This window comes from Phyllobates terribilis, unplaced genomic scaffold (genome assembly GCF_046119375.1).
Source record: "Phyllobates terribilis strain yellow unplaced genomic scaffold, ASM4611937v1 Scaffold_13__5_contigs__length_258822181, whole genome shotgun sequence".
NCBI lineage: Eukaryota > Metazoa > Chordata > Amphibia > Anura > Dendrobatidae > Phyllobates > Phyllobates terribilis.
In genome coordinates, this window is record NW_027362773.1 from 210643738 (window position 1) to 210669611 (window position 25874).

Genomic DNA, 25874 nt, shown 5'->3' on the forward strand with positions numbered 1-25874 from the left:
GACTCTGCAGGATGCCATGCAATTAGCTGTTCGTGTGGATAGGAGACTGAGATTTAGACAGAATGAGGTAAAGACTCCTGTAATGCCAGGTCCTAGCCCCCAGAAAATCTGCTCTGACGGCAGAGAACCGATGGAGGTTGGGGCGAAGTAGCTCCCCTCTCAGGAAAGAGACTGGAGGTTCACCGAGGGATTGTGTCTTTATTGTGGTAAAGCTGACCATTGATTAAGTATTGTGAGCTTCGTTTAAGTAAAGAAAAAAAAAAGGTCAGTTACGCCCGTATAGCTTGTTTACGCTCTGCAGGAGTATTTCTTTCTGGGAGTACTACTTTGCAGGAAAACTTGATTGAATTTCAGGTATTTGTGGATTGTGGTTCAACACTTAATGTGATTGATAAAGGGTTTTTGGAAAACTTTAAATTGAAATCCAAACCTCACTATCAATGGAGTTCACCAAGAAATTTTGGACTTGGTTGTATTAGATAATTTACCCTCTCCGGTCGTTCTAGGATTGCCTTGGTTAAAACTGCACAATCCTTTACTGGACTGGTCTACTAATGTGATTAAGTCTTGGAGTCCGAAGTGCTATGATAAATGTTGTAATGGTCGCATTGCGGCTAAGGAAAAAGAGGAATTACCTGTACCTATTCAAGATTTTTGGAGGGTTTTTTCAGAGGAGGAGTCGCAAGTTTTATGATTGCGCCATTGAGTTTGCTCCTGGAGCTACGCTTCCCAAGAGTCGCTTGTTTAATCTGACTATCCCTGAAAGAAAGGCCTTGGAGGAGTACATACAGACTAGCCTGGCTGCTGGTCACATTAGACCTTCTAAGTCGCCTGTGGCAGTTGGATTTTTCTTTGTTAAAAAAAAGGACGGGGGTTTACGTCCATGTCTGGATTTTCGTGAAATTAATAAGATTACCGTACGCAATTCCTATCCATTGCCATTAATTCCTGACTTGTTTAACCAGTTGGTGGGGACTACTAGGAGGCAGCGATCATGCTATTATAGAATTTTGGATAACTAGAGGAGGAAGACATATGAAGACTCAAACTTCAAGGTTAGTTTTCAGAAAGGCAGATTTTAAGCGACTCAGAAAGAGAATAGGAGGGATTCAATGGCTGGATGTCCTTAAGGACAAAAATGTCCAGGAAGGATGAGAAATTTTTAAAAATGAGATTCTCAAAGCACAATCGTTAACAATCCCGAAAAGTAGGAAGAATGGGAAGCATTTAAGGAAAACAGGATGGATGAACACAGAACTTAAACACATGCTAAAAAGAAAGAAAAAAATGTTTATCAAATGGAAAGAAGGAAGCATATCTAAAGAAGATTATAATGCAGTCTGCAGATCCTGTAGGGCACGTATCAGGTTAGCTAAAGCTGACAATGAATTAAGGCTTGCAATAGATGTCAAAAGCAATAAAAAAGGATTTTGGGGGTATGTCAAAAGTAAAAGAAAAGTCAAAGATGCTATAGGATTTTTACAGGATGAAAATGGTGAAATGGTAAGAAAGGATGTTGAGAAGGCCGAACTTTTTAATTCCTATTTTGCATCTGTTTTCTCTCAGAAAGAAAATGTAACATCAACTGATCTTCACTGTCCTATTAAAGGAATAGAAGAATCCAAGTTATCTGTAAACAGAGAGATTATGAGGGAATATTTAGCTAACATAAATGAGTTCAAGTCTCCAGGTCCAGATGAATTACACCCCAGAGTACTGAAGGAGATCGTAGAAGAAATTATAGAACCACTCTCCACAATCTTTGACAATTCTTGGAGAACAGGAGAAGTCCCAGAAGAGTGGAGAAGAGCAAATGTTGTTCCTATCTTCAAAAAGGGGAAGAAGGTGGACCCAGGGAAATATAGGCCGGTGAGTCTGACTTCTATACCAGGAAAGATCTTTGAACAAATTATTAAACAACATGTATGTAAGTACCTGGATAAGAATGAAGTGATTAACCAGAGTCAGCATGGGTTTGTAACTAACAAGTCATGTCAGACTAACTTAATTTCCTTCTATGACAGAATCACTGACTGGGTGGATCAGGGAAATGCTGTAGATATAGTATATCTTGACTTCAGCAAAGCATTTGACAAAGTATCTCACACCATCCTTATTGAAAAAAATACCAAGTATGGAATGGACAAGGCAACTGTTAGGTGGATTCATAACTGGCTTAGTGATCGTACTCAAAGATTGGTCGTAAATGGCTTCACATCCAGTTGGATGAATGTCTCAAGTGGGGTACCACAGGGCTCTGTCCTGGGACCTGTATTGTTCAACATCTTTATCAATGATTTAGATGAGGAAATTGAGGGTAAACTGATTAAATTTGCTGATGACACAAAACTAGGAGGGATAGCTAATACTAGAGAAGAGAGAGAGAGGATTCAAAAAGACCTAAATAAACTGGAGCAGTGGGCAGTAACCATAGGCGGATTATAATGAGGGGGACCCGCGGCTCCGGGCGGGGAGTCTAATGCCGGATTGCCCTCATTATATGTGCGGGCCGCCGCGGCACATACCGGTAGCAGTGGCGGGAGGGGGGGCCCGGACCGCTCCCCCAGCAGCGGCCGCCGCTACCTCTTCATCGACCAGGCCAGCACTGCAGCAGTTAACTTCCCTGTGCTGGCCCGGCTGCGTCACTGCTAGGAGACACGGCCCTGTGCGCGGCCGTGTCTCCTAGCTGTGACGTCACGCAGTGCGCGCCCGGCCTGCACTGCTGCAACGGAGAAGTCAGAGCAGGCTGGAGGAATGGAGCCGGGGTATGGTGAGTCTGTGTGTGTATGTGTATGTGTATGTGTATGTGTGTGTGTGTGTGTGTGTGTGTGTGTGTGTGCAGGCAGATATCATTGTGTGATGTCTGTTTATATGTATTTTTGTGTTTCAAATATGTTTATGCGTGTATGTGTAGCGTCGGCGTCCCTGCCTCCTGCTAGGCAGGGACGCTGTTCCCCTCACCTCTCCGCTCCGTGCCCGGCGTCCTCCTCCCGCTCTGCTGGCAGCGCGCGCTGCTTCCCGGCCACTGTGCTTAGGGCGCGCGCACGCTCCCCCTCTCTTAAAGGGGCCGCGCGCTCCGTCCTAAGGAGTCCCCGGCCAATGGCCGGAGGATCTCACCATATATAAGGCACCTCCTCCAAAATGGAGGTGCCCGAGCAATGTTGTTGCAAAGCCTTCACTCTGCTTCAGCCCTCAGGTCACGTTGCCAGTTACCTGCCAGTCTCCTGCCAGATTCCTGCTTGATACCTGCCTGATATCCGCTTACCTGCTTGCAAGCCTGCGGTCCGACGGTCTGCCTTCCGACACCTGTCAGTCTGTCTATGGACCAGCCTGCCCACTCACCTGGGAGTGCTAACCTGCTACCTGCCTGCTAGCCTACCTGGAGGCTCTGCCGTCACTTGCCGTGACCACCTGCCTGTCCAGAGACTCTTGCCCGCTCACCTGGGAGCGCTCACCTGCTACCTGCCCGCTAGTCTACCTGGAGGCTCTGCCGTCACTTGCCGTGACCACCTGCCTGTCCAGAGACTCTTGCCCGCTCACCTGGGAGCGCTCACTTGCTACCTGCCCGCTAGCCTACCTGGAGGCTCTGCCGTCACTTGCCGTGACCACCTGCCTGTCCAGAGACTCTTGCCCGCTCACCTGGGAGCGCTCACCTGCTACCTGCCTGCTAGTCTACCTGGAGGCTCTGCCGTCACTTGCCGTGACCACCTGCCTGTCCAGAGACTCTTGCCCGCTCACCTGGGAGCGCTCACTTGCTACCTGCCCGCTAGCCTACCTGGAGGCTCTGCCGTCACTTGCCGTGACCACCTGCCTGTCCAGAGACTCTTGCCCGCTCACCTGGGAGCGCTCACCTGCTACCTGCCTGCTAGTCTACCCAGAGACTGTCCCTGTCACTTGCTGTGACTACCTGCCCTTCTACCCAGATACTGTCCCTGTCACTTTCCGTGACTTCCTGCTCGTCTTCCCTGGGAGCCACCCGCTTCCTCACAAGGACCGCCCCCTTGTAGAGTTGCTCAGAGGTTCCGCCTCCCAGACCCGTTACAGTATGTATATGTCTGTATATGTTTGTGTGTGTGCGTGACTGCATGCGTGACTGCGTGCGGCCTCCTGCTGAGTATAGTTGGCGCCGTGCGGCCTCCTGCTGTCTCTGGGGGGGCGCCGTGCGGCCTCCCACTATGTATAGATGGCGCCGTGCGGCCTCCCGCTGTGTATAGATGGCGCCGTGCGCCCCCTGCTGTGTATAGATGGCGCCGTGTGGCCCTCTGCTGTGTATAGATGGCGCCGTGCGGCCCCCTGCTGTGTATAGATGGCACCGTGCGGCCTCCTGCTGTGTATAGATGGCGCCGTGCGGCCCCCTGCTGTGTATAGATGGCGCCGTGCGGCCCCCTGCTGTGTATAGATGGCGCCGTGCGGCCCCCTGCTGTGTATAGATGGCGCCGTGCTTCCCCCTGCTGTGTATAGATAGCGCCGTGCGGCCCCCTGCTGTGTATAGATGGCGCCGTGCGGCCCTCTGCTGTGTATAGATGGCGCCGTGCGGCCCTCTGCTGTGTATAGATGGCGCCGTGCGGCCCCCTGCTGTGTATAGATGGCGCCGTGTGGCCTCCTGCTATGTATAGATGGTGCCGTGCGGCCCCCTGCTGTGTATAGATGGCGTCGTGCGGCCCCCTGCTGTGTATAGATGGCGCCGTGCGGCCCCTGCTGTGTATAGATGGTGCCATGCGGCCCCCTGCTGTGTATAGATGGCGCCGTGCGGCCCCCTGCTGTGTATAGATGGCGCCGTGCGACCCCCTGCTGTGTATAGATGGCGCCGTGCGGCCCCCTGCTGTGTATAGATGGCGCCATGCGGCCCCCTGCTGTGTATATATGGCGCCGTGCGGCCTCCTGCTGTGCATAGATGGTGCCGTGCGGCCTCCTTCTGTGTATAGATGGCGCAGTGCGGCCTCCTGCAGTGTATAGATGGCGCCGTGCGGCCCCCTGCTGTGTATAGATGGCGCTGTGCGGCCCTCTGCTGTGTATAGATGGTGCCATGCGGCCCCCTGCTGTGTATAGATGGCACCGTGCAGCCTCCTGCTGTGTATAGATGGTGCCGTGCGGCCCCCTGCTGTGTATAGATGGTGCCGTGCGGCCCCCTGCTGTGTATAGATGGCGCCGTGCGGCCCCCTGCTGTGTATAGATGGCGCCGTGTGGCCTCCTGCTGTCTCTGGGGGGGGGCGCCGTGCGGCCTCCCGCTGTGTATAGATGGCGCCGTGCGGCCTCCTGCTGTGTATAGATGGCTACGTGTGGCCTCCTGCTGTGTATAGATGGCGCCGTGCGGCCTCCCGCTGTGTATAGATGGCTACGTGCTTCCTCCCGTTGTGTATAGATGGCACCGTGCAGCCTCCCGCTGTGTTTAGATGGCTACGTGTGCTCAATATTGAGTCATACAATTAATGTAAGGCTATGTGCCCACGATACAGAAATGTTCCGGATTTTTTTTGAGCGTTTCTGCATCTCCCTGGCAGAAAAAACGCATGCGGATTTTACATGCGGATTGTACATGCGGATTTTACATGCGGATTGTACATGCGTTTTCCTGCCAGGGACATGCGGATGTGAAGCGTTCTTCACTTGCATTTCCGCATGCGGGTTGACAATCGCTTTCCAAGCGATTTTAGCATCACTTGGAAAGTGCTTGACAACTTGATTACACTATATAAATCCATGCAACAAGCATGGATTTATATAGTGTGACCGTAAAAGAATGGTAAAAAATAAAAAATATATACTTACCTTCTGATGGCCTGCCGACGTCAGCGGTCGCGTGACCCATCACATGACTAAATGACGTCATGGCAGGTCCTTTTCAGACCATCGCGAGCTGCCGGCAAGCCAGGACGCATCGGATAAAGACACCGGGGGCCATCAGAAGGTAAGTATAATATTTATTTTTTATTTTATTCTTTTTTTACAGGTTCTATGGTACCCGGGTCCGGAGGAGATTCTCCTGTCCTCCACACCCGGGTACCATCCGCACATTGAAACGCATGGATTCCGCATCTAGGGATGCGGATTCCATGCGTTCTAACGCAAGTCAATGGCGGCGAAAACGCCGCGCTTCCGCAAAATAATTAGTAATGCTGCAGATTTTTCCACAATGATAATCCGCAGCGGAAATTTCCGCAGCATGTACACAGCACATGCGGATTATCATTGGGGAACATGGCAGACCTTCTACCAAGCGTTTTTTAAGCGTTTCTGCAGCGGAATTGCCGCTGCGGAAACGCTTAAAAAACGCATAGTGGGCACACAGCCTAAAAAAAAATATTATAATTTATATTGTGCCAAATTAATTTGACGTGAACTATCACATGGTCTATCACAGGGGATCATGTCACGTGATAAATCAGGTGTGTGTGTGTGGGGGGGGGGGGGCCCGCGCCTTCTAAACTGCCTGGGGCCCTTGCTACTCTTAATCCACCCCTGGCAGTAACTAACAGAATGGTTTTTAACAGGGAAAAATGCAAAGTACTACATCTGGGCAATAAAAATGAAAAAAGCATATACACAATGGGAGGAATAGAGCTAAGCAACAGTACATGTGAAAAAGACTTAGGTATACTAATAGATCATAGACTGAACATGAGTCAACAGTGTGATGCAGCAGCAAAAAAGGCAAATACAATTCTGGGATGTATTAACAGAAGCATACAGTCTAGATCACGTGAAGTCATTATCGCACTTTACTCCTCTTTGGTCAGACCTCATCTGGAATACTGCGTCCAGTTTTGGTCACGACATTTTAAAAAAGACATCGACAAACTGGAGCAAGTTCAGAGAAGAGCGACCAGAATGGTGACCGGTCTGCAAACCATGTCCTATGAGGAACGGTTACAGGATTTGGGAATGTTTAGCTTGCAAAAAAGAAGACTGAGAGGAGACTTAATAGCTGTCTACAAATATCTCAAGGGCTGTCACATTGTAGAAGGATCATCTTTATTCTCATTTGCACAAGGAAAGACTAGAAGCAATGGGATGAAACTAAATGGGAGGAGACATAGATTAGATATTAGAAAAAACTTTTTGACAGTTAGGGTGATCAATGAGTGGAACAGGCTGCCACGAGAGGTGGTGAGTTCCCCTTCAATGGACGTCTTCAAACAGAGGCTGGACAGACATCTGTCTGAGATGGTTTAGTGAATCCTGCTTTGAGCAGGGGGTTGGACCAGATGACCCAGGAGGTCCCTTCCAACTCTACCATTCTATGATTCTATGATAAGTGGTTTTCTAAAATTGATCTGGGGGGGCATACAATTTGTTACGAGTGAAGGAGGGTGATGAATGGAAAACTGCTTTTAACACTCCGGTAGGTCATTTTGAGAATCTGGTGATGCCTTTTAGTCTTACCAATGCACCTGCATTTTTTCAGAACCTTATTAATAACATCCTGAGACCTTTGATTGGTAAGAATGTGGTTGTGTATTTGGATGACATTTTGATTTATTCGCCAGATCTGGAGTCCCATTGGTAGAGTATACGTGAAGTTTTGCAGTTATTGAGTGATAATTCACTCTTTGCTAAGCTGGAGAAATGTGAGTTCGCTGTGCAGAAAATTAGTCTTTTGGGCTACATTGTCTCCAATGAGGGCTTTGAGATGGACCCGGTGAAGGTTCAGGCTGTGCAGGAATGACCTAGGCCTATTGGTTTGAAATCTATACAGAGATTTTTGGGTTTTGCCAATTATTACAGGAAATTCATTAAGGCTATGTGCCCACGTTGCATTTATGAAGCAGAAAATTTCTGCTGCATAAATGCAAGTCCTCTCCCGGAAAAACGCATGCGGAATTCCGCACGCGTTTATCGCGCATTTTTCGCGCGTTTATCACGCGTTTTCCACATGCGGAATTGCCTTGCGTTTTTTATGCATTGGACTAAGGCAATTCCGCTTGCGGAAACGCAAAATTAAATGACATGCTGCGGATTTTTGAACGCGGCATAAATGCTGCGGAAAAATCCGCAACATGTGCATAGAACTTGCGGAATCCCATTGGGGACCATGGGGTGCGGATATACATGCGTTTTTCAAGCGTTTACGCTGCGGAAATTCCGCAGCATATACGCTTGAAAAATGCTACGTGGGCACACAGCCTAAGAATTTTTCTGTAATTGTTAAGCCTCTGACCGATCTCACCAGGAAAGGTGCGAATACGGCCCAGTGGACTACTGAGGCCATTGAAGCATTTGAGTATCTCAAAGAGAGGTTCAGTTCAGCCCCTATCCTTATGCAGCCTGATGAGACCAAGCCTTTTTTGGTCGAGGTCGATGCTTCATCAGTGGGGGTCGGAGCAGTTTTGTCTCAGGAGAACAAGGATAGAGTACATCCTTGTGCGTTCTATTCGAAAAAAATTTCGGAAACCGAACTGAATTATGATGTTGGAAATGGGGAGTTGCTGGCTATTAAACTCGCGTTTGAACATTGGCGTCATTTTTTGGAAGGCGCTAGATTTCCTATTCAGGTTTTCACAGATCATAAGAATTTGATCTATCTGGATGCTGCCAAGCGCTTGAATGCCCGTCAAGCTAGTTGGGCACTTTTTTTTTCTCGGTCTCATTTTTCTGTTACCTATATCCCTGGTACTAAGAATGTTAAAGCCGATGCTTTATCTCGGAGCTTCTCTCCTACGGTCGGTGCCGAGGAGGAGAGCATTTCACAGAAAGGAGTTGTGGTGGCGGCATTGGACTCCATTTTGGAGAATGGGATTCTGAAAGCTCAAGATGATGCTCCATCTAACACTCCCCATGGGAGGTTGTTCGTGTATGAGCCTTTAGGAGAGATTTGTTTGTGGAGTGTCATGAGTCTCGGTTGGCAGGTCATCCAGGAATTTCGGAGATTAAGAGACTTATAAGTCGCAGTTTTTGGTAGCCTGGATGCCTGGGTGCGTCAATGTACTGTGTGTGCTAGGTCAAAGGCTTCACATACTCCTGCTGCGGGGTTGCTTTGCCCTCTGGAGGTTCCTAGTGCGCCTTGGACGCATCTCACAATGGATTTTATTACTGATCTTCCTGTGTCCGAGGGTTTTACTGTCATCTGGGTGGTCGTGGACCGTTTTAGTAAGATGTGTCATTTGGTTCCATTCATTAAGTTGCCCTGCGCCAAGACACTCGCTAAAGCTTTGTTAAGGAGATTGTCAAGCTCCATGGCGTTCCCACGGATATTGTTTCTGATAGAGGACCTCAGTTTGTGGCTCGCTTTTGGCGTACTTTTTGTGACAGGTTGGGAGTCCATTTGTCATTTTCGTCTGGTTATCATCCTGAGTCTAATGGACAGACTGAAAGAAAGAACCAGGATGTTGAACAGTTTTTGCGTTGTTTTGTGGCGGACAATCAAGAGGTGTGGTCTGAGTTTCTGCCTCTCGCAGAATTTGCTCTTAACAATCATACATCCTCCTCTGCTGGGTGTTCTCCTTTTTTTTGGTTGTACTGAGAGACAGCCGTCTTTTGGTTCGTTCTCCAAATTGGGGTCGGCGGTGCCGGAGGAGGAGAATTTTTCCGGTGATTTGGAGAGAGTTTGGACTAATGTACGTTGCAACCTTCAAGAGGCTAACAAGAAGTCCAAGAAGTATTTTGACAGGAAACGAAAGGAGGTTTTGTTTACTGTGGGTGACATGGTTTGGTTGTCCTCAAGGAACCTGCGGTTGAGGATTCCCTTTAAAAAACTGGGTCCTAAGTTTGTGGGTCCATTTAAAGTGCTTCAGGTTGTTAACCCGTCGGCGGTTATGTTGGATGTCCCTACTTCCTGGAAGATTAATCCTGTGTTTCATGTTTCCTTGTTGAAAAAGGCTGATGTATCAGATAGGGATGCCATTGTCACTGTTCCTCCTGTGGTGGAAGACGGCGAATATGAAATTTCTCGTATCTTGAATTTTAGATGGCATAGAGGGAGATTACAGTATCTTGTCTCCTGGAAAGGTTTTGAGGACCTGAAGGATCTGATGGTGAAGGACCAGTTTCTTCATCTTTGCCCAGTGGACGTGCGACAGTTTGTGCTTGAATAGGAGCCGAAGGAAGCTGCCAAAGCAGCCCAGATTGCGGATGCCTATGAGGCCCACCGCACACCAGAGGAGCAGAAGTCAGCCGCCGCCAGCTGGAAGGGGGATAAGTCTACAACTATCCCCAGTGTTCCAGCCAGCCGGCCTTCAGGGCCCTCAGTGGGTTCTGCCCCATCTTCCTGCACCTGGACTGCATTTTACTCCTGTAAGTGTTATACTTGTGACCAAAAAGGTCACATCAGCCTTGTCTGCCTGGAGAGGCAGAAGATGAACACCACACCTGAGGCCCCAGGGCCTAGTGAAGCCATTCTTTTTGTGGGTGGGGCGGTTAGCCGGGCCCGGGAGAACTTACAACCTGAACCGTGGGCACCACCGTTACTGTTGGCTTTAAGGACAGTGGCGCAGAACGTACCCTCATCCGCAATGAGTTTGTGTTACCAGAGGAACTCATTCCTGGGAAGGCCCTGACTGTCACCGGGTTTGGGGGTGTTCGCCGTCCCATACCGATGGCCCGAGTTTTCCTGGACTGGGGTGTGGGGAGGGGGTTAAGGGAAGTGGGGCTGTCGTAGAATCTCCCCACTAATGTGCTATTGGGAACTGATCTGCGACTGTTGGTTGCCCGATCTGTTCCTGACAACCCTCCCAGATCTGATATGTCATGTAATGACACCGTCAAAAATGTCAATGTGATGTATAATAAAAATGTGTGTTGTGGTAAAGGGGAACTCAGCCACCTCACCCCGTGGGGTGATGCTGCTGAGGATCCCCTAAAACGAGCCAGCATATGTGCTAGGGGCAAGGGGGGCAGGTACGGACACCAGGAAGCAGGTCATCCCATGCAGGTGACCAGTGTCACGCCAGATAGTGGAATGGTCAATGGTTGTTGCCCCATGGCTAGCACGGCTTTAGAGGTGATGAGAAAGGATGGGCGGAAACACGGAGATCATAGGGAAAGTGGTCCCGTGCCGCTGACCAGTGTCATGATGGTCTGTGACATGGCCAGTCGTAGCTGCCCCATAGCTTGCCCAGCACCCCTGGTAGCCATGAGGAGTGTAAGGGTAGGCCCCACAACCAGGCGAGGTAAGAGGAAGGTGTGTCCCCCTGTCTGTCAGGAGTATAGGAGGAAGGCACCCATAACGTGTCAGAGGTGTGGGTAAAATGTATCCCAAACCGGTCAGGGTGATTGGAAAGCTAGATCCCCAGCTTGTCAGATCAGCAGGAAGGGTGGGCCAGGAGGAGGGCTTAAAGGGGCGATCGGTAAATCACCCATTACGCCACCTCAAAGAGGGGGGAGATGTCAGGGAAATATTGAGGAATATTGAAAGTCTGTCATAGAAATTGACCATTCCTCCCAAACCTCTCTTCACCCCCTCCCTTATCCATCTTTTGAGAGCTGACAGTCCAGAGATGACAATCTAGAGTGTCTCCCTCCAAGTTATAACCCACAGCCAAAATAGCTTACACAAACAAATGGCAGCCAAGAAGTGTCATAACTTCGTTAAGATGCGAGTATCTTGTCCCTGGCAGACACAGAGGGTAATCAGTGGCAGGATTGCACTAATTTGCATGTAACTGGGAAAGCTTGCTTCCCGAGCTTCACAAAAAAAATCTCCAGATACTTCGACTCTGATATGAAATATGGAATAACTGATGTTCCATATTTCTGATGATAACTGGACTCATATTTTTAGGGATAGGACCAACTAGAGAATGATAGGAATATTTTTCTGTCGCTGAAAAACGCTACGTAGAGCTGTAGTACAAAAACGCCAGAATAGCAGACTGCAACTATGCGATGTGTGGTCTCTAAATGAAGGTAAAATCATAACGGAAAAAATGGCGTAGTTTGCAAGCTTCTGCGATGAGTTATTGCAGAAGTTAGCGTTTTTAATAAAAATGTACAGGCTGGAGACCAGCCAACATGATGTCACCACAAGTGGCGTGTGGGCTGATCTCCCCTTAGGTGTAAGAGAACCCATGGAGAATACAGGAGCACTCATTGCCAGGGGGGTATAAGGATTATATGCAACGGGTTGCGTTCGATAACGCTAAAATCAAACTGGGGAGCCCCTCCTCCACCTATGCTGATTCGTCCCTGCGAATTGTATAGCGTAAGTTTTCTTCTTTAATCCTGTTTTATTTGTATAACTGATTTGTATTTTAATGCCTCCTTTGTAACATCCTTGTATATATATTTTTCCTAAACACTGCCTCCCTTTTGAACTAAATATAATATTTAATAGTTCTGTTTCTTTTGTCCGGTAATCATTCCCTCCCCCAAAGCCATATACGCTACCAAAACGCACGCGTCCGCCCGGGCCTGTATTGTATTTCAAAGCTTTACGGTGGTGGTAGAGAATAATATTAATAATCGAGCTATCGTGCAGCCGGAAGCAACCGTACAGGGCATACACAGATATTCCTGGAGCTGGAATTCGGAGGTGTGACGCCATACGCTTTCTGTGTGCTTACCGATGCCCAACGAGTGAGTAGCCTAGATCATGTGCTCGCGATTCCGGACAAAATACTGACAGCGTGACGGCAACGGCGAGATATTGCGTGATCTCCCTGGTGTCGTCCCTGTGGAGTTCCTGACATAAGTAATGTACAGTGCTGTGTAAATTAATTGGGACAAAGCATTTTTTAAGTAATATTGTAAGTTGGTTACCAGTCAGTGATTCAATCCAGTTTTAACTGCTTTGAACAGGTGTGAGTGTACAACCTTGAGTAACAAAATGTGGTTTGACTGGTTTTAGTCAGAAAATAACAGCTAGCTGCCCCCTCAGCTTCATTTGAGAGCTTGTTTCTGTGAGGAGTGGTTTAGTGTACTTTTTCTCTCAGTGTGATTCGTGCCTGTAAAAATGGATGTTACTCCACGGAAGAGGTCTAGAATTATTACTCTTAATGAACATACAAGTCTGACTGTAAGAGAAATCGTTTCCACCGTGGGTATTGGAAAATCTACCGTTTCAAGAATAATTCGCAGACACAATGAAACTGGATCGTTTTCTCCAAAACGAAAAGGGAAATGTGGAAGAAAAAGGAAAACGACGCTAAGAACTTATAAAACACTTATCAGAAATAGTAAAATTAATGTAAGAAAAACAAGTAAAGACCTCCAAAGAGACTTGTTCGCTGCAGGTATTGATATTAGCGATTCAACTGTACGGCGCAGGCTTCAGGAAGTTGGTCGGAGGGCAACAAAGCCAGTAAAAAAACAACTTCTGACATCTCCAATGAAGGCCAAACGACTTGCATGGGCAAAAAAATATAAATCTTGGCCAACTAACCAGTGGAAAAGGGTAATTTTCAGTGATGAAACCCATCTTTTTGTTCAAGGGTACAGAGAAAGTGTTGTTAGAAGAAGCAAAAATGAACCATTGCGAGCTGATCATATTCAACAAACTGTAAAACACCCTCAAAAACAGATGTTTTGGTGCTTTTTTACAGCTGATGGTACAGGGAGCTTATTTTCTGTTGATGGTATAATGAATTCATCCAAATACATAGTCGTTTTAAATGTTTTATTGTGCCATTTATGCATAAACTTGAAGGGAGATTCCAACAAGATTTGGCTCCATGCCACAATTCCAAGTGTGTGAAGAAATCCCTGGAAGAAAATAAAGTAAAAGTGCTGGACTGGCCTGGCAATTCACCAGACTTAAATCCTATAGAAAATTTGTGGAGCATTGTGAAGAGAAATCTTGGCAAAATGGACTGTACAATCAAAGAACGAATGATAAACCGTGCCATACAAGTGTGGTTCCATGATGAAGAATTGAAGAATTTATGCAAAAACTTGGTAGAATCAATGCCAAAACGCATTGAAAATCTCATATCTGCTAAAGGAGGACATATTTCTTACTAAAATTAGTATGTAACAGTGCATTATAACATTTTATTATTAAATATTCAAAAATATGTGTTTTTTTGCTTTGTCCCAATTAATTTGCACAGCACTGTAATGTATGTACACAGTGACTGCACCAGCAGAACTGTGAGTGCAGCTCTGGAGTATAATACAGGATGTAACTCAGGATCAGTACAGGATCAGTAATGTAATGTATGTACACAGGGACTGCACCAGCAGAACTGTGAGTGCAGCTCTGGAGTATAATACAGGATATAACTTAGGATCAGTACAGGATAAGTAATGTAATGTATGTACACAGTGACTGCACCAGTAGAATAGTGAGTGCAGCTCTGGAGTATAATACAGGGTGTAACTCAGGATCAGTACAGGATCAGTAATGTAATGTATGCACACAGTGACTGCACCAGCAGAATAGTGAGTTCAGCTCTGGAGTATAATACAGGATGTAACTCAGGATCAGTACTGTAATGTATGTACACAGTGACTGCACCAGCAGAATAGTGAGTGCAGCTCTGGAGTATAATACAGGATGTAACTCAGGATCTGACGCGCCCCTGGGCCTGTGTCGCGCTGCGTTGCGCACGCGGGAGCTTACCCGGAGCCGGATCTCTTTAGGGTTGTAGTCTCGTGGCGGTGATCCGGTCCGTGCCCAGGGAGTCAGACTAAGTGGCGGTCTATGGCAGTAGATGTTAACTTGATCGACTACGCCACCCGTTGAGTGCGGCTTTGAAGCCGCCGCTGCAGAACAGTCCACTGAGGCCAGGTGTATGAGAATGTGCAGCGTGGTGGTATAACCCCCAACGGGAGGGGTATGGCCTCAGGGCAGCAGGGATAGATGATGGGGGTGATGGTGGTACACGAGCGCAACAAAGACAACTCGGAGTCTTGGTGGTGCAGTTCAGGGTCTTTACTCACGGTTACTCGGTTACTGCTCCAGGCCACCGCTGCAGAGGTGGCCGCCTGTGTCGCGCTGTGCTCACCAGGTGAGGGGCTCGGTTAACTCCCAGGTCTTTCTGGAGTGCTTTGCAGGACCCCCTTTATGTCCCCTGTCTCTGGTCTTCAACCCCACTAGTGACCACGCTTATGTCCAGCTGCCTCGGACCTTCTTGGTGGGCAAACGTTGGCCTGCGTTTCCCAGGTCCTATGTGGTGCCTTCCTAGCGGGTGTGGTGAGGGGCTGCTCCACATGTAATGTCGCAGCCTCCGGTTCTTAGTTGAGGGTAGTTTCTCTCCTCCACTAATTTGGGATCCGGTTCCCATCTTCTTGACCTGACCCCCCTACTCAGGTAGCGGCGGGCGTGTGGTGGCTACCAGCCAGTCCACACCCCTGGGGTCCCCTCTGTCCTTCCTGGAGCCCAGTCTGCTCCTCTTCCTCCTTCTTCCCTCCTCCAGGCTCAGGCCTCCTGACAGGGCCTGCCTGTGGAGCAGAGCCCATAAAGCAGCTCTGCTCCCTGTCTTCTCCTCTCTCAACTCACTCCCTTTCCAAGATGGTGCCTCCCTTTATACTCCTGTACAGAGTGCACCCAGGATCTACCTCCCCCACGCACACACTACCGGGTTCCCTTCTCTAGGTGTTCCCTCCCCCCACTCCAGCCAGGGACATGCTCACTCGTGCCTGCATAACTAATGGGAGCACCGTCGAGCTGTCCCCCGGAAATGTGGTGTAGTGCATGTGGGTGTTAGGGTCCTGAGCCACACTCCATCCTTACCTGGAAGTGAGATATCGCACATCTGGGTGAGATGCAATACCCCTGTAGCAACCGAACCCTCGGGGTGCTACAGATCAGTACAGGATAAGTAATGTAATGTATGTGTGTCACCCTGGCCTGGATGCCACAAAATGTAATAAAGCTGTGTCTGAGAGCAAGGGGGAGGTTCTCTAGTCAGGGGAACATTAGCATGCAATGCCTCCTGTCTCAAGCCAGTAGGGGGAGCAGGCTGCCCCTATAAAAGCTGGTACTGGGGGCAGGGTTAGAGAGAACTGGATGGCCTGTCTCAGCACTGAGACGTGTCCCGGAGCAGAGCAGGGACAGAAAGTTGTATTGCACCTAAGAGGAAGTGTGGCAGTAGGAGAGCCACAAGCCAGAGTCAAGAGGCGAAGTGAGCCTGTCTTGGCAGATAAAGGACTTACTTTACCAGACTTTGGTGTCTGAGGCTGGAAGGATTCCACATTCTCCAGCAGATAACAAGTCTGCAGGGAACTGTATATTCCTTGGCCTAAGAAGCCTGAAGGCCCTGCCACAACAGAAGGGACCAGCAAAGCCGTACAAGGCTGGGAGCAGAAAGGAACCCACATCGCAGGTCATACAGGCGAGAATACACGGAGAGCTCGGAAGCGTGGGCTGTTATCCTATAAGGAGGAGATAGTCAGAAGGAGCGCAGAAATCACGGTAGGCCTACACCCTCACCCTGACCAGGGCCAATCTCCCAATTGCTTTCAGACATCCAGGTCCCCTCCTAGCCGGGACTGTTTATGGGTCAGTTTACCTGTTTTAGTAAAGACCCTGGACTGCAACCTGCTGTCTGTGTGCTCCTTCGCGCCTCCAGCACTACCGGTACTGGGACTCTCACCACCATCACTCCCACCATCCATTATACTGTCCTGGGGCCGCACTCTTCCCGTGGGGAGTCATACTACCCTAGCTGCACACCTCATCAGCCCCAGCGGTCTGCATGCAGCGGCGGTTCCTAATAACCGCAATCCACGGGTGGCGTAGTCGGACATAATCAACAGCACATAACGGACTACCACTGGCCTGACCACCCTGAGCCACGGAACCGGGTTGCCACTACTACTCCCATCGTTCCCCTACTGCCCGGATCCGAGTGCCCCACTACCCAGGGGGCGAGTCATATGTACACAGTGACTCCACCAGCAGAATAGTAAGTGCAGCTCTGGAGTATAATACAAGATGTAACTCAGGATCAGTACAGGATAAGTAATGTAATGTATGTGTGGCGCCCCTGAGGGTTCGGTCGCCACAGAGGTATTGCATCTCATCCAGAGGTGTGGTATCTCACTCTCAGGTAAGGAAGGAGCATGGCTCAGGACCCTAACACTACATCCACTACACCACATTTCCGGGGGACAGGGCGAGATTGCTCCTACGGGAATGCACAGTCCCTGGAGTGGACTGTGACTGCACCAGCAGAATAGTGAGTGCAGCTCTGGAGTATAATACAGGATGTAACTCAGGATCAGTACAGGATAAGTAATGTAATGTATGTACACAGTGACTGCACCAGCAGAATACTGAGTGCAGCTCTGGAGTATAATACAGGATGTATCTGAGGATCAGTAATGTAATATATGTACACAGTGACTGCACCAGCAGAATAGTGAGTGCAGCTCTGGAGTATAATACAGGATGTAACTCAGGATCAGTACAGGATATGTTATACTTTTTATACAGATTAATTCTCTATAAAACATGCAGTTTGTGACTCACCAGATATCGCACTTTGTGTTGTATCCGGTGTTAGAGAACAGCTCAGGGCTCATGTAGGAAGCAGTTCCTGTTATAGTAGTGGCCATATCAGGTGGAGCAAGGATACGTGACACACCAAAGTCACCTAAAACACAAACCAAGATAATTTCATTAGATTCATTTCCTGTTTGATAATGCTAACATCCATCTCATAGTCTCATAGTTACACTTTGGCTGCAAATACGTAATAGCGGAATGCTATTAATTACATTGCTATGTTCTACCTCTTATAGCATAACTGGAAATATATCAGACCCTTGAAATGTAGATGATGTTCTCAGGAGGCTCGATATACAGCATGGAAATACCGTAGTTAAAAGTGACTTTTCAAATGACAATGTTAAAAAAATGTATAATTTACACTTTATTCAAAATGTTACATTTAAATGCATATTCTTACATTACACATTGTTCACACATATTCCTAGTACAAACACGCACACAATCATGTATAAAATATACATGTACATGACTCGCCCCCAGGGCCGTGGGGTACTCGGCAGCCGGGCCTTATGGCTGCTTTTGGGGGAGATCACGGTGGCTGGCCCGGTCCGTGACCCAGGGCGGTCAGTGCAAAAAGGGGATATTTATAGGGGATTAGTCGTGATGCCACCTGTGGTGTCTGGTGAGGATCACCTGCGCTGCGACAGTCCTCTGAGGCAGGTGTTAGGGCAGCTTGAGATGGAACGGCTCCCACAGGTGGAGCAGGCCTCAGGGCTGTGAAACGATGCAGGTTGCGCTGGGTGTTGTGGTGCAGGGGGAACGATGGCGCAGCAGAAGTAACGGACAGAGACAGGGGATTTGCTTCATTACCTTTACTGGTGCTGTTGTTAGGTACGGTCCAGGGTACTCCAGGTGAAGGGCGTACTTTTGGACTTCGCCCCAGTGAGCGGGTATAGGGCCTCCTGATCCATGTCTGTCTCTCTGTATGTTCCTGGCCAGCCTGCAACTGAGCCTAGGCTATGTGTCCTGCTTTTATTTCACCTGTTGCTCAGAAATAGGACCTCTGGTTGGTAACCACTTTCCCTGGATGTCGGGGCCTTCGTGGTTCCAGGTCCTGTAGGTGTCTAGCTTCAGGTTTGCCAGGGACTTGTAGTCCTCCTGGGATTCCGGTTTTCCCTACTGGGTGTAAAGGGACCCTATAGGCTCGGACCCGGTGTCCGGTTTGTATAACGGGGTGAGCTTGCTAGGCTCCTCTGCCCCCTTAGCTCCACTCTCCTTTTCTCCTCGCCGTTGACCACACTCGGGGCCCTCACTACTTGGCAGCTGGCGTGCTGCGTCTTCACTGCTCTCTGAGCGTCGGCACGCTCTCTGCTCACTCCGAGCTGTGTTCCTCTCTGAACACTGACTGGAACTAAACTGAGCTGCCTGGCTCCACCCTCCCTATATACAGTACAGACCAAAAGTTTGGACACGCCTTCTCATTTAAAGATTTTTCTGTATTTTCATGACTATGAAAATTGTACATTCACACTGAAGGCATCAAAACTATTAATTAACACATGTGAAATTATATTCTTAACAAAAAAGTGTGAAACAACTGAAAATATGTCTTTTGCTTTGATGACTGCTTTGCACACTCTTGCCATTCTCTTGATGAGCTTCAAGAGGTAGTCACAGGAAATGGTCTTCCAACAATCTTGAAGGAGTTCCCAGAGATGCTTAGCACTTGTTGGCCCTTTTGCCTTCACTCTGCGGTCCAGCTCACCCCAAACCATCTCGATTGGGTTCAGGTCTGGTGACTGTGGAGGCCAGGTCATCTGGCGTAGCACCCCATCACTCTCCTTCTTGGTCAAATAGCCCTTACACAGCCTGGAGGTGTGTTTGGGGTCACTGTCCTGTTGAAAAATAAATGATGGTCCAACTAAACGCAAACCGGATGGAATAGCATGCCGCTGCAAGATGCTGTGGTAGCCATGCTGGTTCAGTATGCCTTCAATTTTGAATAAATCCCCAACAGTGTCACCAGCAAAGCACCCCCACACCATCACACCTCTACCTCCATGCTTCACGGTGGGAACCAGGCATGTAGAGTCAATCCGTTCACCTTTTCTGCGTCGCACAAAGACACGGTGGTTAGAACCAAAGATCTCAAATTTGGACTCATCAGACCAAAGCACAGATTTCCACTGGTCTAATGTCCATTCCTTGTGTTCTTTAGCCCAAACAAGTCTCTTCTGCTTGCTGTCTGTCCTTAGCAGTGGTTTCCTAGCAGCTATTTTACCATGAAGGCCTGCTGCACAAAGTCTCCTCTTAACAGTTGTTGTAGAGATGTGTCTGCTGCTACAGTAGAACTCTGTGTGGCATTGACCTGGTCTCTAATCTGACTTGCTGTTAACCTGCGATTTCTGAGGCTGGTGACTCGGATAAACTTATCCTCAGAAGCAGAGATGACTCTTGGTCTTCCTTTCCTGGGGCGGTCCTCATGTGAGCCAGTTTCTTTGTAGCGCTTGATGGTTTTTGCAACTGCACTTGGGGACACTTTCAAAGTTTGCCCAATTTTTCGGACTGACCTTAATTTCTTAAAGTAATGATGGCCACTCGTTTTTCTTTACTTAGTTGCTTTTTTATTGCCATAATACAAATTCTAACAGTCTATTCAGTAGGACTATCAGCTGTGTATCCACCAGACTTCTGCACAACACAACTGATGGTCCCAGCCCCATTTATAAGGCAAGAAATCCCACTTATTAAACCTGACAGGGCCACCTGTGAAGTGAAAACCATTTCCGGTGACTACCTCTTGAAGCTCATCAAGAGAATGCCAAGAGTGTGCAAAGCAGTCATCAAAGCAAAAAGTGGCCACTTTGAAGAACCTAGAATATAAGACATATTTTCAGTTGTTTCACACTTTTTTGTAAAGTATATAATTCCTCATGTGTTAATTAATAGTTTTGATGCCTTCAGTGTGAATGTACAGTTTTCATAGTCATGAAAATACAGAAAAATCTTTAAATGAGAAGGTGTGTCCAAACTTTTGGTCTGTACTGTATATCCCTAAAGGGCTCCCTCTGCTGGTCTGAGGTGGTAGGGTGGAGATGTGTGAATGTGTGAGGGCCTCTTGTAGAGAAGTCCATCTGTGCACCCTTCTGGGTTCTGTGGCACCAATGCGCAGCAGGGCGCCACATTCCCCCTTAGTAAAACTCAGTACTCCTGGACTGAAGCATTTTATAAAAAACAGGTTAAACAATAATAATAACAATTACAGTAATAACAATATGGTTACAGCAAGTCCCATAACCTGGTGTCCTTTTCACCGAAAGTGGATGAGCAGCATGAGGGACCCGTCCGAAAACCCTCAACGTAGGCCCTGGGCGTGGCTGCAGGGCATAAGTGATCCAGGTGATGGACCATGTCTTCGGCCACGCCAAACGGGTTTTTGTTCAGTGGTTACTTACAAGGCACTCCAGGGAGTGCAATTATGTACATGGACAGTTTTTGGGCTGCTCACAGTCCTCAGCCACAGAGTCTTTTATATATATATATACTCTTACGGGTAACTAAATGCAATGCTAAGTGTCCATGTCACCTAAATTGTCCATTGTAAGGCAAAACACATCAATAATTAAATACATGAAAATTACACAAGAACAACATACCTCAGGGGCAACTATTTATACCGTCAGAGTTTTCCTTTCTATTCTCTATATCTGACAGGGGTCTGACCTTGAGTGCTACATGTTGACCTACGTAGTACTGGGATCCGTGTGGTACTGGTGTTTGTACTACCTCCCATTCTGTCAGTTCTAGGTGTGGAGGAACTGCAAGGCTGCCTTAACCTCTCTACGGGACTGGCAAGTGTACCATTGGCTGGGCCTTCTTGCTCTGCTCCAACCGGGGATCCTTATTCTGGGGATTCTTCCTGAGCAGGCTCTTCTAGGGCACTTACAGGTTCTACTTGCTGTGGAGGGTCTTCTGGCTGTTGGTAAAAGTGGATCACAGGTATTATCACTGCTCCTCCTAGTTGGGGCCAATCTGCCGGGAAATCTCCTAATTCAGTATGTATCACTGCTTCTTTAGGCTCCTCCGGTACGATGAGAGGCACTTCTTCCTAGGGCTTCACCCCCGGATAAATTGTTCCGTCAACATTTTATTTTCCTCATGGATGCTGGCTGGACTAACCTGCTTCAGGGCCCGCAGGGCCTCCTGTAAGCGCCAGACATAGTCCCGGATACTGTCTTCGGGTTTCTGGACACACTGGTAGAACCTCATCCGGAGATCTGTCTCAGTGCGGTTTTCAAACGTTGTTTGCAATCTTTTAAAGATGACGGACACTGATTCTTGGTCTGCGGCTGGCCAGGTTTCAACTTCTCGCTCAGCGGCATCAGTCAATTGTCCTAACACTACAGCGGCTCTCTGCTTGCCAGTCATAGAATACATATGCAGTATGCTGCATATTTTCCTCTTGAATCCGGACAGTGTGTCCGGTTTACCATTATACTGGGGGAACCACTTTGCTCCAGGGATATATGGCAGGGCCATAGGTATCAACGGAGTTATGACCCCTGCTGGTGGAGCGGCCGCTCCGGCCTGTGCGGCGCCGGGCGCAGATTGGGCCTCATGAGCGCTAACCGGCGCTCCAGCGGCTTGCTGGTCGTCGGCCATGGTTGCGCCCCCCTAGTGAACCGGAGCCTACCTTCTTCACTTTCTTCTCAGGTAGGCCGCAGCTCCGCGGGCGACGGTCTTCTTTCAGGACCTTGCGTCGCTCGCGTCTGACGTCAGAGCGTCCTCTGGCTCCTTCCAGGACCTGACGCTTCCTGGTACGACGTCAGGGGCGGAGTGTGTCCTAGGCTTCGCGCGCTTCCAGTGGTTACACCCCTCTTCTTCCCGTGCGGCAACAGGAAAAATGGCGGATATGGCGGGAAAACCTCAGGAAAGGCGGGAAAACTTCACCACAGTAAGGGTTACAGTCTCTTAAGGCGCACAGTCCCCGGTGGCAACGGGCACGCAATCCTGTTTGTGACGCCAAAATCTCACTCACCCCCAGGGCCGTGGGGTACTCGGCAGCCGGACCTTATGGCTGCTTTTGGGGGAGATCACGGTGGCTGGTCCGGTCCGTGACCCAGGGCGGTGAGTGCAAAAAGGGGATATTTATAGGGGATTTGTCATGACGCCACCTGTGGTGTCTGGTGAGGATCACCAGCGCTGCGACAGTCCTCTGAGGCAGGTGTTAGGGCAGCTTGAGATGAAACGGCTCCCCACAGGTGGAGCAGGCCTCAGGGCAGTGAAACGATGCAGGTTGCGCTGGGCATTGTGGTGCTGGGGGAACGATGGCGCAGCAGAAGTAACGGACAGAGACAGGGGATTTGCTTCATTACCTTTACTGGTGCTGTTGTTAGGTACGGTCCAGGGTACTCCAGGTGAAGGGCGCACTTTTGGACTTCGCCCCAGTGAGCGGGTATAGGGCCTCCTGATCGGTGTCTGTCTCTGTGTATGTTCCTGGCCAGCCTGTAACTGAGCCTAGGCTATGTGTCCTGCTTTTACTTCACCTGTTGCTCAGAAATAGGACCTCTGGTTGGTAACCACTTTCCCTGGATGTCGGGCCTTCGTGGTTCCTGGTCCTGTAGGTGTCTAGCTTCAGGTTTGCCAGGGACTTGTAGTCCTCCTGGGATTCCGGTTTTCCCTACTGGGTGTAAAGGGTCCCTATAGGCTCGGACCCGGTGTCCGGTTTGTAGAACGGGGTGAGCTTACTAGGCTCCTCTGCCCCCTTAGCTCCACTCTCCTTTTCTCCTAGCCGTCGACCACACTCAGGGCCCTCACTACTTGGCAGCTGGCGTGCTGCGTCTTCACCGCTCTCTGAGCGTCGGCACGCTCTCTGCTCACTCTGAGCTGTGTTCCTCTCTGAACACTGACTAGAACTAAACTGAGCGGCCTGACTCCACCCTCCCTATATATATCCCTAAAGGGCTCCCTCTGCTGGTCTGAGGTGGTAGGGTGGAGATGTGTGAATGTGTGGCGCCCCTGAGAGTTCAGTCGCCACAGAGGTACTGCACCTCACTCAGAGGTGTGGTGCCTCCCTTCACTCAGGTAAGGAGGGAGTGCTGCACGGAACCCCAAACACCTGCATCCAACGCTACACTGCTCCAGGCCGGCTGGAGGGGCAACATGCAGAGCGCAGCTGCTGAGCCCTGACCCTGGCTGGAGTGGGGGGAACCAAAGGTAGGGGGAAACAGTAGTGGGTGTGGGTGGAGGAAGTAGTTAGAGGAAGCACTTGTAGAAGGAGATATAAATAGGGAAGCCATCTTAGAGAGTGTGTTCAGTCAGAGGAGGAGAATGAGAGGAGCAGAGCCTCTGCAGGAGCTCTGCTCCAGAGGCGGGCCTAGCCAGTGAGGCCCAAGTCTGAAGAGTTGTAGTGTGTGATTGAGTAGGAAGCTCCATTCTGAAGAAGGGATCCTAGGGGGTACGGCGAGTGCAGGCGGCACCCGTACACCCCGAACCTGCCAAGTGTCAGGAGGATCTAGGCCACAGGAAGGGGACCGGCCCCTGGCCCAGTCGTGCAGCTTCAAGCCTCGGCTGGAAAAACTGGAGGCTTCTGGACTTCTATAGCCAGGAGCCAAACTCTCACTTCAATCCAAGTAAGGTCGAGCAGGTCTGAGCAACTCCGACGGACAGGGGGGACCTCGCAGCACCCGAATAGGATTCACAGTGAGAAGCGCAGGGCAGGAGGGAGTAAAGACCCAGCATGAAGTCAGTCTAGGAAGGTACATATGAAAGTGGGGTTCTGCCAGGTACACCCGAGTGCCTGAGGAAGGACTGAACCCTTGTCCGGTGAACACAGTGCGACGCGGGAGGATTGCATCAGTACTGTGCACCTGAGGAACTTGAACGGAACTGTGAGGAAACTCGAATGACTGCACTTAACTGCCTACACTCCTTCATTTCGCCAGTACCTTTTCCCTTCCTGCACTACAATGCCCAGCGCACCTCCTCCATTCTTCTACACTGCCCTGAGGCCTGCTCCACCTGTGGGGAGCCGTCCCATCACAGCTGCCCTACCATCTGCCTCAGAGGACTGTTGCAGTGCTGGTGATCCTCACCAGACACCACAGGTGGCGTAAAAAAAAATCCCAAAAACCCCATATAAAAGTATTTCCCCATTTCACTGAAAGCCCTGGGTCACGGACCGGGCCAGCCACCGTGATATCCCCCGGCAACCAGAGGCCCGGCTGCCGAGTACCCCACGGCCCTGGGGGCGAGTTATATGTGTGAGGGCCTCTTGTGGAGAAGTCCATCCGTGCACCCTTCTGGTTTCTGTGGCACCAATGCGCAGCAGGGCGCCACATACACATTACACATGCATATACACAATGCCATTTTTGTGATTTTCTTTTTGAGATGACTAGAAGATTTTTTTATCCATTTATCCATAGTTGTAACAGCCATAAATAAATCACAAAAAAATACCACTATGTTGTTTAATTGTTGAGATTGCAGGAATGCCAAATATGTGCATGCTATGCACTGATTTGTGACATTCATCTTTAAAAACTGTAGCAAAAAATGATTATTGCCATAATTTTTCATTATTTTTGGATTTTTTTTAAGGAAAAAAATCTAACTTTTATTTAATCTCTATATACAGGTATATAAAGATGTGTTTTTTATGTATCAGTACAATATGCCTGTAAGGAAGAAGAATACCATTTAGATCTTTAGGCAGAAAAAAAATCCTAGTAAATAACAGTGTAGTCTGTGACTCATTGCTAAAGTTTTTGCCTGCCATGCTACAGGTTGTGAGTTTGAATCCTGGGCAAGACCATGCTATAAGAAAAGCAAATAACTATTTAACTGTTCTAGAGTGCACAGACGATGCTGAAGCCTCTCCCCATTATGTCACAAGTCGAAGAATTGTCACAGCAATGACCTGACTGCAGTCAACTAAACCTTGTTGATCACAGATAGTTGTGTAGTTGAACCAAAGGCACATGTCCACCCATGGATTAGCTGCTGTGTATAGACACAAACCTAGCACAAGCTCAGCACGACATCATTGCATGCGAATGTGAGAAGCAGAGGTACAAGGCCAGTGACAGGTTGTAAGAAACAGGAACGGCAGCAGAGCTGTGGAGGTGGTAGTGAAGAAAGAGTGGACCATGTCTCACTTTCTGAAGTGCTCGGAGTGTCCTTCTCAGACCCGTCTGGCATCTCAAACTGCTGCAGGAAGACTCTGCTCGCTACCATCCATCCTTATTGATGCAAGACTTCATTCTGCAATCATCTGGTCCCAGGTTTCCAACAATTCTCACTGTTGCCTCATAGTAGGTTCTCGAAAAGCCACTTTGACTATTGTCTCCCAAAGGGATCCTCAGTTAAGCAAAAGGGGGTCGAGGGTCATTTCAATTTAACAGGTACACCCCACTACGAAGCATGGCAACACTTATATATGGCCCAGGTGCAGACACAGACAGAAGAGGGCCCATGTGCAAGAACAATACATGGGCCTTTTACAGTCCAATAGCTCATCATGGTGCACAATTCCATTTGATTT

General features: G+C 48.8%; 1 protein-coding gene across 2 annotated transcripts in view; it reads right to left on the reverse strand.

Moving 5' to 3' along the window:
• The window catches only part of LOC141174663 (serine/threonine-protein kinase Nek11-like), a 490513-nt gene that overhangs the window by 224714 nt on the left and 239925 nt on the right, over positions 1-25874 (reverse strand). For both annotated transcript variants that reach the window (XM_073659587.1, XM_073659586.1), the window contains exon 6: positions 17348-17471. In XM_073659587.1, the coding sequence (XP_073515688.1) occupies positions 17348-17471 (124 nt within the window). The remainder of the gene's footprint in view (positions 1-17347; positions 17472-25874) is intronic.